This window comes from Penicilliopsis zonata (assembly GCF_001890105.1).
Source record: "Penicilliopsis zonata CBS 506.65 unplaced genomic scaffold ASPZOscaffold_3, whole genome shotgun sequence".
Lineage (NCBI taxonomy): Eukaryota > Fungi > Ascomycota > Eurotiomycetes > Eurotiales > Aspergillaceae > Penicilliopsis > Penicilliopsis zonata.
The window spans coordinates 1,651,367-1,664,590 of record NW_019208913.1 but is presented as its reverse complement, the minus strand read 5'-3'; the positions used below and the strand labels follow the sequence as shown (position 1 = coordinate 1,664,590).

At 48.0% G+C, this 13,224-nt stretch overlaps 6 protein-coding genes across 6 annotated transcripts; 3 read left to right on the top strand and 3 right to left on the bottom strand.

Moving 5' to 3' along the window:
• Positions 1-220: 220 nt before the first annotated feature.
• On the bottom strand, positions 221-911 carry ASPZODRAFT_61097 (hypothetical protein; the record flags this gene model as incomplete). Its single annotated transcript, XM_022728963.1, has 2 exons — positions 221-682; positions 750-911. The coding sequence occupies 2 exons, from the start codon at positions 909-911 to the stop codon at positions 221-223; spliced, it is 624 nt and encodes a 207-aa protein (XP_022583899.1).
• A 1,003-nt stretch (positions 912-1,914) lies between these two features.
• On the bottom strand, positions 1,915-2,618 carry ASPZODRAFT_129842 (hypothetical protein). The gene has a single exon (XM_022722366.1). It carries the CDS (start codon positions 2,521-2,523, stop codon positions 2,344-2,346), a length of 180 nt encoding a protein of 59 aa, XP_022583898.1. The 5' UTR covers positions 2,524-2,618; the 3' UTR covers positions 1,915-2,343.
• Positions 2,619-2,907: 289 nt separating this feature from the next.
• Positions 2,908-4,567, top strand: ASPZODRAFT_60393 (hypothetical protein; the record flags this gene model as incomplete). Its single annotated transcript, XM_022728916.1, has 5 exons — positions 2,908-3,127; positions 3,238-3,710; positions 3,790-3,814; positions 3,908-4,024; positions 4,356-4,567. The coding sequence occupies 5 exons, from the start codon at positions 2,908-2,910 to the stop codon at positions 4,565-4,567; spliced, it is 1,047 nt and encodes a 348-aa protein (XP_022583897.1).
• Positions 4,568-4,782: 215 nt separating this feature from the next.
• Positions 4,783-10,555, bottom strand: ASPZODRAFT_1468357 (hypothetical protein). Its single transcript, XM_022725202.1, has 6 exons — positions 10,388-10,555; positions 10,260-10,314; positions 10,032-10,205; positions 9,776-9,982; positions 9,636-9,724; positions 4,783-9,573 (listed from the first exon to the last, which is right to left on the bottom strand). The coding sequence occupies exons 1-6, from the start codon at positions 10,463-10,465 to the stop codon at positions 4,999-5,001; spliced, it is 5,178 nt and encodes a 1,725-aa protein (XP_022583896.1). The 5' UTR covers positions 10,466-10,555; the 3' UTR covers positions 4,783-4,998.
• Positions 10,556-10,876: 321 nt separating this feature from the next.
• ASPZODRAFT_129837 (hypothetical protein) lies at positions 10,877-11,998 on the top strand. The gene is made up of 5 exons (XM_022722365.1): positions 10,877-11,057; positions 11,131-11,210; positions 11,269-11,394; positions 11,460-11,539; positions 11,595-11,998. The coding sequence occupies exons 1-5, from the start codon at positions 10,985-10,987 to the stop codon at positions 11,653-11,655; spliced, it is 420 nt and encodes a 139-aa protein (XP_022583895.1). The 5' UTR covers positions 10,877-10,984; the 3' UTR covers positions 11,656-11,998.
• On the top strand, positions 11,758-13,223 carry ASPZODRAFT_1468304 (hypothetical protein). The gene is made up of 5 exons (XM_022725201.1): positions 11,758-11,788; positions 11,869-12,062; positions 12,122-12,282; positions 12,347-12,946; positions 12,990-13,223. The coding sequence occupies exons 2-5, from the start codon at positions 12,014-12,016 to the stop codon at positions 13,128-13,130; spliced, it is 951 nt and encodes a 316-aa protein (XP_022583894.1). The 5' UTR covers positions 11,758-11,788; positions 11,869-12,013; the 3' UTR covers positions 13,131-13,223.
• The last annotated feature ends 1 nt before the right edge of the window (position 13,224 follows it).

Here is a 13,224-nt window from a genome sequence, read left to right as displayed (position 1 = left end):
CAAATAAAAATAAAAAAAACCATTGCACCTAATTTTTTCTCAACAGTCATAATCGTTTCATTTTCTTTCTGACAAGGTATCTTATTATAATATAGCAAGATAGACGAGATCCAAACCTGTAACTCCATATGTAGCGACGCTGTATGATAACCCCCGAGGGAAAAAAAAGCAATGCAAAAATGTCAAAAGATCTGACATGGAAAAGGAAATATCGCAAACTCTATACACGGACGCCCTGTTCGGCCAATTTGGCCGCGACAAGTTCCGAGACCTTCTTCTGGACGGTGTCAGGCGGTCCATCGACCAGAACGGTGAGAGCGTCCCACTCGCCCTGCGGCTCCTCAAGGGCCTGCAGCTGCGAGTGCACCATGCCGCTCTTCATGTAGTGTGCCTTGCGGTTCGCGACGCGCTTGAGGAGCACGCTCTCGTCGACCTTGAGGTAGATGAAGTGGATCTGGACGTTGGGGGCGCCGTAGGCGGCGATGCGCATGACGTCGCGGTATTTCTGCTTCAGGGCGGAGCAGGCGACAACCACGCCCGAGGGAGATTGGTAACCGTTTGCCTCGGAGGGAGAGAGCAGGTCAATCGCCGCTTTGCGCAGCGAAATGAGCCAGTCCCAGCGGTCTTCGTCGGTGAGAGGGATCCCGTTGGCCATCTTGTCCTTGTTCGACTGCGGGTGAAACTAGAAAAACCGGCCAGGTCAGTCTCTTTTTTCAATCTATTTTTTCTCTTCACAGATATAATCCTACGTCATCTCCCTCAATGAAGGGAACGTTCAATTCCTCCTTCAGCCGGAATCCAACGGTACTCTTTCCACACCCTGCAGGGCCTGTGATAATCCAGATATGCTGGGTGGTGTTAGGGGATTGGTGCGCCGCAGAGCCGTTAAGCGAAGAGAGACCCGCGTTCATGCCGCGCACATCGAGCGAAGGTTGCTGGCCGGTGGACAACATGGTGGGAAGATTAGGATGATGATCTAGATGACTTTGGATGAGTCAAACACCAGACAGTAAGCCCAAGAACTTCTGGTTGTCAGTTAGAAGACTCAATTCTAGAGGCAAAAAATAATATATGTATAGCAATAGGGTGCAATGGAAGAGAGCTCAAGCGTTCAGGATTCAGGGCGGAAACGTGAAGCCGAGCAGAGCACAGAGTCGATTTCAAGAGTATATATACTCCTTCCTACTAACGCAGGGAGAAAAAGCAACAGGGAGACAGGCGGGTCTCCCCAACGAGCGCCGAACAGCCTGGAAGGCCGACGGTCCCAAACAACGGGATTCTCGCTAGCGAAGGCGTTGTTTGCGGTGCCAGAAAAGGTTTCTTTGAGTCAAGTCACCATTAACCGGCCAGGAACGAATGACCGAGTGGAGAGCGGTAATAAATCCTCGTTCCCCGTACATTAATTCCATACCGGCGGTCCGGTTGTTAGCGGCCGATCTTATCTTAAAATTGGGCCGAGTCGATTATGTAGTATGTAGTCATACCAAAGTCACCCCAGAAGTGTATTATATATAAATATATATTTGAATATACTACAAATATATATATATATATATTATATATATAAATTACACCCCTTATTTTTCCTAGCTAGGTAGGTAGAAAGTTTCGAAAATTCAGATCCATTACGCACCCTTACGTCGGCGAGATAGTCATACGCTGCCTTCAGCATGATGTCACCAGGGGAAAGCGTGCCGTGGCCTCGGGACGGTAGGCAAAATACGAAAGTACGTTACTCCCGTTACCGACTCTGTATCACATACGAAATCTTTGTATTTTACAGTCCGGAACAATTAGCCCCCACACTAGGCAGATGCCGACACGTTTAAGGGAAAACTCACCGCCTCATAGCAAACTTCGGAGTGTCACTTGACCTGTCAGAAGAAATCGGCCTGATTTCTACCCAAATGCCTTAAAGACTACTCCGTATTGTACACAGTATTATGTACAGAGTACAGAGTTGTACAGTTTAGGGTATAATTGCTTATTTCCCACCTGCTGACGCGCATGAAATCTCAAGTGTCAATAGCCGCTTATGGAGCGATAGATAATCCGGGGAAGTGACAGCTCATACGAACATGCAGAATCAGGTTTCTACATCTTGGGTCATTCTACTCTATACCTCTCTATACTAAATTTTACGTTTGGTTATGCAGTCTTCTAATGACTCGGTAACAGTTGTCTACTAGTTAGTATCAATCCCTCTCCGAGACAGACAGACAGGATATTGCTTACGAGTATCTAGGTTACCTTTGTAGGAACCTTCCCCTCTCTGTGGCCCGAAACAAAAGCAACATGGATGCAGGTGACGAATCAATATACTGTGCATAGCCTTGTTGTAATCTAGCGTTCTACTTGCCAATCGGACGATCCGGAGGGAATAGTATATAGTACTGGTCCAAAATGGTGTGAAAACTTGGCCAAGTAACCATTCCAACGCAGTAGAAACACCATCACCGTGACATCTCCACTTACTAGGTGGCTGAATGAAACCAATCCACCGAATAACAACCAGATAGCCATCTGCGTCTTTCTTGACCCCTGTGCTAAGCAGACCATACGGCCGTGGAAGGGTCAAACCCCGTCAGAGCCCATTGCGAATCGGTACAAAACACGTACCACAGACTCTACGGCGCTTTGCAAAGGACCTAGTTAGTCTAGTTGGAGGCTCTCCCTCTTATCACTATACTACATACTACATAGAAGCTCGAAGGAGACCTCAGGCCAAAGTCCGGTTTTGATCAGTCATATATTATGTAATCATTCGATGCGGCGGGATCGCCGGGCAACCTCTCAGGCGATAACGGGCGATTCTGGACCCAAACAGAGTGCGGCGCAACCATGCCAATGGCTTGCTAGAGTACAGAAATAAAACAGATCTATCGAGCGAAATCTCTATCGATCAGAATGACATCCCTGTTTTTCTCAACCCCTGTCGACATCGACGTCGTGCTCGAGGATACCGATGAGCGCCAGACAGTCGACGTCAAGCTCGACAAGGACCACAAAGAGCGAGTCCCTCTCTACATGGATGGCGAGTCGGTCAAGGGCGCAGTGACTGTCAGACCCAAGGATGGAAAACGATTAGAGCACACAGGCATCAAAGTTCAATTTATTGGCACGATTGGTATGTGTGGCATCTCCCGGGGGATGATTGTGGGTGTTGTTGGCATAGGTGGCAGGATAAAATGCAAGGAAAAAGCCATACTGATGATATATATTTCTTCTTTCTACCAGAGATGTTCTACGACCGTGGCAGCCATTACGAATTTCTTTCGCTCGTCCAGGAACTCGCAGCGCCCGGCGAACTGCAGCATCCTCAGACGTTTCCCTTCAACTTCAAGAACGTCGAGAAGCAATATGAATCATACAACGGCATCAACGTCAAGCTCCGGTACTTTGTGCGAGTGACTGTCTCACGGCGCATGGCCGATGTGATCCGTGAGAAGGACCTCTGGGTCTACTCATACCGCATGCCACCGGAGACGAACAGCCCTATAAAGATGGACGTCGGTATCGAGGACTGCCTCCACATCGAATTCGAATACTCCAAATCTAAATACCATCTCAAAGATGTCATCGTGGGGCGCATCTATTTCCTGCTCGTACGGTTGAAGATCAAACACATGGAGCTCTCCATCATCAGACGGGAAACTACCGGCACACCCCCGAACCAGTATAACGAAAGTGAGACGTTGGTGCGCTTCGAGGTATGTTTCATCCATCTTCAGATGCTTTGAAACCACTCCAAGATATGCCTGGTTCACTGCTAATGTTGTTCTGATGCAGATCATGGACGGCTCTCCATCACGAGGTGAGTTCCAATTCCAGCCTAGGCCAGGAAGCAGAGCCGCTTAAAACAGCCGCCGAAACTCTCTGCAAATGGCTTTTTGCTGATGAAGATCAGGTGAAACGATTCCAATTCGTCTGTTCCTCGGTGGGTTCGATCTCACTCCCACGTTCCGAGACGTCAATAAGAAGTACTCCACGCGGTATTACCTTAGCCTGGTCCTGATCGATGAAGGTAAGTTTTCTATACCCAGTTTTGTTTGTTTCAGTTTTCGTATGGTCGAACGTGTTGTGTTTGTTTGTTACATGCATTCGACTCGGCCCTCTGCAAAACTGCCTAACCGGGTCAATAGCCGACGGCTTTTGACCTGGTGTTAAGGGGGTGGCCTGCTGTACCCCCACGCTAGTCCGCTCCAGGCATCGTCATCGTGTGGCGGCCCCACATTCCCGATTTCTTTCTCTTGTTACAAGCCCCGCAGCCCCATTACATACCTGACATACATACATGCATTGCATACGGTTCCAGGGAAAAAAAAAAAAACTGACTTGTGGTACCTATAATCTAGACGCCCGTCGTTACTTCAAACAATCCGAAATCGTCTTGTACCGCCAGGCCCCCGAAATCGCACCAACACCGCAAGTCGCGCAGCAGCAGCAGATTCAACAGCAACAACTTCTTGAACAGCAGCAGCAAGCGCAGCATCTGCCCGGTGCCGCCTCCGTTGGTCCTGGCCGCGGCGCCGCATATCATCAAGGCGTGGCCGCCTCTGTGGCATAGGCCAAGTACATGTACAGAAACTTGGAGTAATGATAATGCATCATCATATTCTCACCCGTTCTCCTTCTCCCACCTTCATGCCTTTGCTAGAAGTCGTCCTTCTATACCCTTCGTTTTCCCTTCTTGTCCATATCCAGGGAATAAAAAATCATGTTCAATTTCATTCGCTTGGACTTGAACAGGAACCAAAGCAACATGGTAAATACTAAGTAGTAAGCGGCGCATCACTGCTTGTAGTCATCTGATATCAATTCTCGGAGTAGAGAATACGTTTGCAAGTTCTAGGTACATAGAAATTACTCGTTCATGATAGGTATGTATGGCATGCAAATCACATCCAATAGTAACGCCTGATGTATATATATATTCATGATTTAAAAGCAAGCTATCGATTGACAAGAACCAGCTCGTCAATGTTCACCTCGCGAATCTCAGACATGAGATCTACCCATTTCAAGGAGTAGTTTCCCTAGCGCCTGGAGAACCTGACCGTCGTCCTTCTCTCTCCCGGCCACTTGCACTGCTTTCACGACAAGGGGATACATCCACTCGATATGCTTAATTTGGTCGTCTTCGTTTCCGGCGAATTTGAACGTGGATACGGAGCTTGGCAGCTCCGGAACAGCAGCAGGATCGGTCCGTAGCTCCACCATCCTCTGAAGTAGATGTAGAAGCGCCTTGCGAGAAGGTGTCGGTTGAGGCATTAGGCCGCGGAGCGGCTGGTCGGCGATGTAGGATCTCAAAGACACGGCGCACCGGAGGATCAGGTATGGTGAAATTGACCGTGCTATGGACGTATAAGCACAAGAAGAGCTCTCTTTGCTTTCTGCCGTTCGCTTCGGTGACTTGGGGTGGGACTCATGAGAAATAGACGCAAGTTCGCAGAATGTGTCTATGAGAAGATATGCCATTCTTGAGCGTTGGGTCGGTGCTGGGTCGAAAGTTCGTCCTGATCTCACATCGTACAGACCATGCAGGGGATTCTGCTCGATTTGCCCGGTGGGAAGATCGCCTCGTAATGGAGCGTAAAGAAAGGACTGATATAGGAGGGCGCAAGCAAAATCCCGGCGGATACCATCTGGGATCATGGAAGCTCCTAGAGATGGGATGATGACTGTCTTTAATTTCGTGAATGCATCAATATCAAAGGATTCATCCGCAAGAATTTTAGAGAAAGGTAGATTTCGAGCTTCATATCCTTTGGCAGATACGATTCCTCGAGCTATATCCACCACACATTTCCAGAAGCGTGTTATCTCGGACTGATTCGATTCAGAGTAATGCGTTTCCACATATGGGACCACAACTTTCAGGATATTCAACGACGCGGTAGTAGATGTCTTCCAAATCTGAGGTTCGCGGTCCTTGCCTTGCCACTCGTATTTTTCTTTAACCGGGCTGGCGAGATGCTCTAGAGCAGTCGTTACAGAGCCGTTGGTGAAGATATCTTTTTTAATCCCAAAGTCTTGGATGTACCAATTGAGGAGATCAATCGCATCCTTAGAGAATGCGACAAAAGTGGGTCTTCTGCTATCTGTATTAGGGGACCATCTAGATAGTGCAGAGTCCACGAATTCTGCAAGACAGAGGATTATCTCTGACTGTGAACTATCTTTGTCTTGACAGAGAGTCTTGATACAGCTGATGACCAATGCCTGTAGTTTCGACGAGCGATCCGTGTCTGGGGAGTATCGCGGAGAGACAGAATTCCAAACCAGGAGCTGCAGATGCTCAAGGATCTGGCTGACATCATGTTTAGTGATCTCATCTTTATATAGACGATATATTTGTCCGAAAGCTGTCAGATATGCTAGAGCTGCATCCTGGTTCGAGATATCAATATTCAATAAGTCTTCAGTGCGCGAAGGATGACCGGCCAACCACAGCGACCAGGTCAGGCTCAAAGCTCGTTTGCTGAAGGTTCCTTGCACTTGAAGAAGAATATCCGATAAGCTAGAGAATGCTGCCTCGCAAAGTTTCAAGCTACCCAATTTGTTCAGATCTCGAAGGTAGCGCAAAAGCCGCTCCCATGACTCGTCAAATTCCTCGTCCTGGACAATGGGCTCGAAGAAGTTGGTTATCAGATCAGATAACCCTTTAATAGTGACGACAGTCGTGTCAATCCATGCCTTGAAGCTGCCAGACTCGTCGGCTTCTTGGTCTGAAGTACCTTCCAGGAGCTTGGCCTCTATTTCCCCGACCATGCGAAAGAGAACTCTGTTCAAACATAAGCGCCAGGCTTTGGGAGACAATTGCTGGCCATATGCATCGAAAATCCTCAAAAGAGTACGGACAGCACTATTTCTGATTTCTGGTCTCTCATCAGTGGTAATGTCAACGATCCTGAGCAGCATCAACAGCCATAAAGAATTCCTGGAAACGGAGGCATCGCTGTCACGAGAAAGATCGGCGAGCGTTTTCTCGCTGACCAAAGTATCAACGTTATCTTCTATGGAGAAACGTTCTATTTGCCCCTGTAAGAAGTCTGACACATTCCAGAAAAAAGAGGTTGTAGTGAGAGAAATATTAAAGTCTTGCTGCTGTGAGGCGAAACTCGAGAATGAGTCGACTAGACTCAACAGACAGGACGGCGGAAGTAAAGCAAGAAAATCGGAAGCAACCAACTGCAGAGACTGGTACGCAGCACGCATAAGACGCGGTGAGACTGAGAACTGTGTTGCTGACATTTTGCGCTGTTGATTACTTTCCGTATTGGCCGGTTTGCCGAAAACTGTTGAGATAAGGTGAAAAACAAGATGCCATTCTTCGTCGAAAGACTCCGCATATTGCTCTAGAATATTCTTTAGAACTTCCAGGCATTGTTCGTGGATTTCCCCAAGAGCGATTGATTGGGGCCCGGATAGATCAAGCTCCGAATCGTATATTGATTCAATCTGTGCTTTCAATGTTTCCAGGTTCCTCCTCTGCACTCCATTGCCCACAGATATAGTATTACTCTTTGGTGATCCCATGGTTCGAAATACAAGGTCAGTGAGCACCCCGTTGGCTTTGAGGCAGAGATTGAGCGACACATTTTTGTTCTTTGTAGTGGATATAAGCCTCTGAGCCAAAATATCCCACGCTTTCCGATCACCTTCATCTGTTGATGAGAGTCGTTCCAGATTTGCTCTGGCTATCTCACTTGTTCTGTCCAAAACAAATTTCAATTCTTCATCAAGCATCCTTGTTCTGCCCATTGTGAGAGACACACGGTGATAATTCTGATGAAGTTTGCCTAGCCGTTTTGCAGATTGCGGTGATCCCGGTATCCCAGATATATCATCCGTTGTGTCATCTTCGGCAGTATCTTGGGTGCTGTCAGCAAGGTTTAAGAGGGCCACCAAGATATTCTGGAACGGTTCACTAGCATATTCACTGGTACTCTGGAACAGCTTTAAGGAAGCTGACTGCACAGCAATGATCTCGGTACCGAGGTTCACTTTGAGAACGTCAACGACTGAAGTAGTTCCAGCATCACCAACATTAGTTGTCCCAGTGCTAGCCTTGGACGCGATCAAAGACGAGGCCCCAATGACCAAATCTGTATCTCGAAGAGCCGCGAGAATAATAGACCAGGCCGACTGATCTAGAGTGGGGCCCAAAGCAATACCAAGGTTCAATAGAGCACGCAGGCATAGAAGATTCCTCGTGTTCAATGACCCAGATGAACTTTCCGGGGACAAGGAAGAAGTGTCGATCGTGACCAACTTGGCTGATATTCTGCTGCCTTTCCGCTTTTCAGCGGATTCATTTGGTTGAGCCTCGGAAAGAGACGTTGATGATGGGGAGCTTGTGACTTTGACATTGGTTGTGTCTGTTGGGATAGCAGCTTTACCAAGGGTTGTTAAGAAGGCGTCTCTAGGAACAGAGAGCCTGAGGAGGCCTGCGACATGGGCTAACTTTTGAAAAGACCGAACAAGATTGTGGTAGAAATCGTCATCCAAAGATGCATACAAGAAGGTCGAACACGTCGCAAGGATAGCAGGCCAACATGTTTCAATGATCCCAGCACAAATTTTGATCGCCGGAAGTTGCGCATGGCCTTCCAGCTCGAGAGGATTGATTGGGATAGAAAATTTCCTCGAAGCTGAAGTTTCCGATCTACTTAAAGAATCGGTCCTCCGAAGTTCCCCGGGCCCAATAGGACTGTCGGGTTCTTGATCAGAAGTCGCGATGCGCGCCTTACGCTTCTGTTTCAGATCGGGGACCGTCAGTGGAAGAATGAACTTAGCCAGCCCTTCGGAGAAGGTGCTGATGCAGGTAATAATGATGCTGTAAACATAAGTATCTGGAGGCGAGGGCGCATCGGACTTATCAAGTAAATCGATGTAAGGAGTACGGACAGTACTCCACTGACTACTGATGCCTGATACATTAGTGTCAGAGGACACTGTGGTACCGATGACTCCAGCGACACCGCCAGCTTCGAGTGTGATCTGCTCCTCGGTCGCAGACCTCAAGTGCCGAGCACTTGAGGGCATAGTAGACTGATTACTGAGACCAATCAATGCAGGTTTCTCAGAAGCCAGACGAACGAAGGAAGCCATGTGATCCTTGAGAATATTTTTCCGTCCTTCATCCGCATCGTACAATGAGTAAATCAGCCGTACGAGTCCTGGTTCAGCATATAATCCGCGGAAGATCTCCATACAAAGTACCCGCCTCCAAGGTGCATTGCCATCCGGTTCAAGTGAGTGGGTTAGTAGCCCGAGGGCCATCTCACATTCTTCAACCAGCAACGACATGTGGCGCTTCAAAAGAACTAGAAGGACTCGAGCGATCCGCACAGTCTGAGAAAAGCCGTGACGCTCAGAAAAATACCTCACAGTCAAAGGCATAAGTCGAATCCTGAGTACCTGCGTAAGTTCTGGATGATGAGAAAAGAGCTGGTCACTGTTTATCAAGATGTTCTCAATCAGCTCCAGAACAAAGCTCGGCGCCAACGACTTGAGTCGCAGGAATTGCAGTTGTTCGCCTTCTACCAGGCGGCAGAGATCATCCAAGACCTTCAAGGTTGTCAGTTTCATCATAATCGCATCGGAGAAGATGAGACAAGATGAGCACTTACAAGTAGCGCATCGTACGCGAAGTTTCCTACTTTGACAGGTTGGCCGTCAATTGAGAGCATCGTTGTAGAGTCAGATGGGCTTTTCGTTTCTACAGGACAAGAATTAGCACAAATCCACATGTGGATATTCCTGTACTGACTATCTTCGGTTGAGACTCTCTCAAATATAGAAACCATCAGTTGCTGCAACGTTGCAGTTGCAGTGCTGGACACAGCTATCGTCTTGCTTCCTTGCAATGTTGCGCATATTTCTATAGTGGTTCCAAGCAATTCCCCCGTAAGCGTATTGGAATAATTTTGCAAGAGAGAAGGTAAAGACTGCAGGATTTTGAGTTGAACATCTAGGCCTAGGCTGAGTTAGTAATTTCCACGACAAGGCCTGAAATGGTAACCAACCCAGATGCACTGTCTCTCGCAGTCCGCCGAGAGCGTCCTTCAAACGGTCAGGTGGCAATGCTCCAGATGCCACAATCCGTTGCAGACAAACAACGCCAATGCCAGCGAGCTTCGCATGCCGGCTGTGACAAGCAAGAATAAACGGATCGGCAAATTTTGGTTTGCGAACAAGATCTTGATGCCTTGATTAGTACTGGTCTAGATAACAGTGATACTGTAGAAACATACCTGCTGTTATTTGTGCTTCAGAGGTAGACGGTAATGCTCTGAGGTCGCTGAGCGACTGTTCGGCAGCCTATATCTAGTCAGCTCTATAGAATTACTAATTTGTCTCTGGATGAAAAAAGAAGCCAGACATTTCGAAGATCAGTATTTTTCCTCTTCGACTCTTGAATCAGATTCAAGAGCTCTGACTGTAGGAGTTGGGAGGACATCGCAGATTATCTATGCCATCCACGTCGTGGCTGACGCTACTATACCTGCGGTTCTGGCGATCTCTCCCGCTGTAGTATCAACAAGGTCGGTAAAGCAGAACAAATTGCTCATAGGACGATCTGCTCCTCTGTTTCGAATAACCAGACAATTCTCGAACTTCAACAGTCAGCTGCAATCGAACTAGAAGTAAGATCCGTTGCAGCGATCGTGATTCTCGCCCAGGCGTTCCTCGTAGCCTGCAACGGTGAGCTTCTGGCGTGGCCTCTCCAGGCGCGCCAAGCAACCAGCTCCAAGCTTAATGCACGTGATGACGAACCGTGCATAACACGTGACAGCGCGCCAGCTGCTCTCGTGCCTTGATTCCTCAGGCTGCGAACCGGGCGGTGGTGGGATGAAAGTAGTCACAGAGAGCCAGCCCCTCTTCTCCTGCCCATATACCATTCCTCCCACTCTGGCGAACAACCCTCGTATTTCCCACGCTACAGGCTCTTCTATTGCTATCTTCATCGTTTTTCAAAATGGCGGCCAAAATGCCAAGAAACTTCAGACTTCTCGAGGAGCTCGAGAAGGGTGAGAAGGGCCAGGGAGCAGGTGAGTTGGGTGTCATGATTGTTTGTCGGATAGACGGAGTAGCTGAAGTATTCTTTCTTGTCAAAATTTTTAGAGGCATGCTCGTATGGTCTCGCCGACGGAGAGGATATGATGATGAGCAACTGGAACGGAACCATCCTTGGCCCCCCTCATGTACGTGTTATTCACGACCTATACATGTTCGATCGCAGGTCTAATATAGTCGGCGCAGAGTGTCCACGAGAACCGTATCTACAGTGTCAATATTCATTGCGGGCCCGATTATCCCGACAACCCCCCTACTATACAATTCGTTTCCAAAGTGAACATTCCTTGCGTTGACCCACGGTCAGGAAAGGTGCGCAACTCGAGGAACCTAGGTGCCTTGGTCAAGTTACATCTCATTAACCTTTATCTATATAGGTTGATCCGACCAAACTGCCTTGCCTTGCGCAATGGAAACGTGATTATACCATGGAAACGGTCCTGATTGAGATCAGAAGGTGTGTTCCTGACAAGACCAATAGCCTTACACCTATCACTGACTGGATTTTCTAGATATATGGCTCTTCCACAACACAAGAAGCTGCCGCAGCCTCCCGAGGGTTCCAACTTTTGAGCTTTGATATCTTCTGTATTGATCAGAATATGCAAACCGGAGTACCAAGGTTGGCTTTTTATGAGTTGATGTCCTTTTCCTCTTTATTTCTAGATTGTGTATAGCCATGCATAACAAAAAGCATCAGCGGCGCGTCAGTAAAACATTAAATCGGTTTCTCAAAACCCCCTGGAGCTGGTATGATTCATTGTAACGCATCGATCATTTTTATAGTATTATTATCAACCCAAACACGTGACTCGGCGGAAAGTGACCTCCGGAGAGTCGGATCTTCAAAGACGGTCCCCTGTCCGAATTCCTTCCTGCAGCTGCAGCTTGGTGATCTTGTTTCTGCAAAGACCAATCGTGGTTTTTAAAGATGCATCGGCTTGTTGTACCAAAATTATCTAGCGTTCATCGGTTTGCCTGTAAGTCTCCAGGATACACCTCAGCTCAGCTCCATGGTCACTAATTAGGAAGCGCGTAGGCCTGGCACTCTATCGAGCTCTGTTACGACAAGCCGGAAAAGTGAATCAGGGTGCTCCAGCCCTTCAAGCTATCAAGCCAACCATACAACAGAACTTCAAGAGGTATAAAAAGTTGCAGAGTCCAACCCAGACCGCGAATGCCTTAAGGGCTGGGTATGAGGTAACGATCAGTTTACGAATCCACTAGCTTAAGCCAAGCTGATCTTTCTATTCGGAGGTGACAGGCCCTCGATATGTTACACGCTGCTTCACAAGGACATGAAAGAAGTATCAACACCGTTTCACAGCTTATTGCGGAAAGCCAAGATATTAAAGAAAGAAACCGCCAGAGGCAGCGACAGCTCTCGAAATTTTCACGGCCAAAACCTCTCTCTCGCATAGAATTGAAGAGGATGGAATCTCGTCGGTTTCAACAAAAAACAGCCGCGCGCCATCCAGATGCGACGCCTATCCTGTCCAGACCCCGACCCGTCGTGACCGGAAAGCGCCGAATCCCCGTACTTGTTACCGCCCGAGGAGTCCCTTTTCTACGCATCAAGAAGCCTCAGCCCAGGTTCCTCAGCGAAATAATCAAAGCGAAACTAAAGAAACGTTGGGGGTTGATCGAGCGCCGCGACAGATTACAGAATGAGTTGCTGTTTGCCCAAGAGGAAGATGAATGGGATCAATTGACGAACCAGAGCGATGATTCGGTCACATGGGATCTGGCGCTCACGACTTGCATACAAGAGACGGACGATAGTTTGACGTCCCTTGATGAGAAAAATCTCCAGCTAGCAGAGGAAATGTGGAAGGTCGTTCTGGCAGAACGAGAGCTTGCTGCTGTAGAAGAGCGCAAGCTACAGAAGGGCTGAGGAATAAGGGAACATGGGTGAATCATCTACTCATTCCCCTGGCTTCCATATTCTGCCAGATGTTTTTTTGGATGTCCCTGCTTCCAAGTATATTTGGACCGCTCCGCCTTTCTCCGGGATATCTAATGATCTTCGAGAAACCGAATCCGGCTAGCAATTCGGGCAGCATGCGTTACAACACTCCGGGGACAAAACTGAGATATACGGTTTCAGAAGATTTTGGTCCTCGAAGGGACAATGGATCAAAA

Bases quoted from the DNA above. Each gene is read 5' to 3' on its own strand.
- ASPZODRAFT_129842 (XM_022722366.1), bottom strand. From the start codon at position 2,523: ATGGCTATCTGGTTGTTATTCGGTGGATTGGTTTCATTCAGCCACCTA.
- ASPZODRAFT_129837 (XM_022722365.1), top strand. From the start codon at position 10,985: ATGGCGGCCAAAATGCCAAGAAACTTCAGACTTCTCGAGGAGCTCGAG. The intron at 11,211-11,268 runs GTACGTGTTATT...TAGTCGGCGCAG, and splicing joins CCATCCTTGGCCCCCCTCAT to AGTGTCCACGAGAACCGTAT. The intron at 11,395-11,459 runs GTGCGCAACTCG...TTATCTATATAG, and splicing joins TTGACCCACGGTCAGGAAAG to GTTGATCCGACCAAACTGCC.
- ASPZODRAFT_1468304 (XM_022725201.1), top strand. From the start codon at position 12,014: ATGCATCGGCTTGTTGTACCAAAATTATCTAGCGTTCATCGGTTTGCC. The intron at 12,063-12,121 runs GTAAGTCTCCAG...GGAAGCGCGTAG, and splicing joins TAGCGTTCATCGGTTTGCCT to GCCTGGCACTCTATCGAGCT. The intron at 12,283-12,346 runs GTAACGATCAGT...CGGAGGTGACAG, and splicing joins CCTTAAGGGCTGGGTATGAG to GCCCTCGATATGTTACACGC.
- ASPZODRAFT_1468357 (XM_022725202.1), bottom strand. From the start codon at position 10,465: ATGTCCTCCCAACTCCTACAGTCAGAGCTCTTGAATCTGATTCAAGAG. The intron at 10,315-10,387 runs GTCTGGCTTCTT...GCTGCCGAACAG, and splicing joins AAAATACTGATCTTCGAAAT to TCGCTCAGCGACCTCAGAGC. The intron at 9,574-9,635 runs GTAAGTGCTCAT...ACAACCTTGAAG, and splicing joins TCGCGTACGATGCGCTACTT to GTCTTGGATGATCTCTGCCG.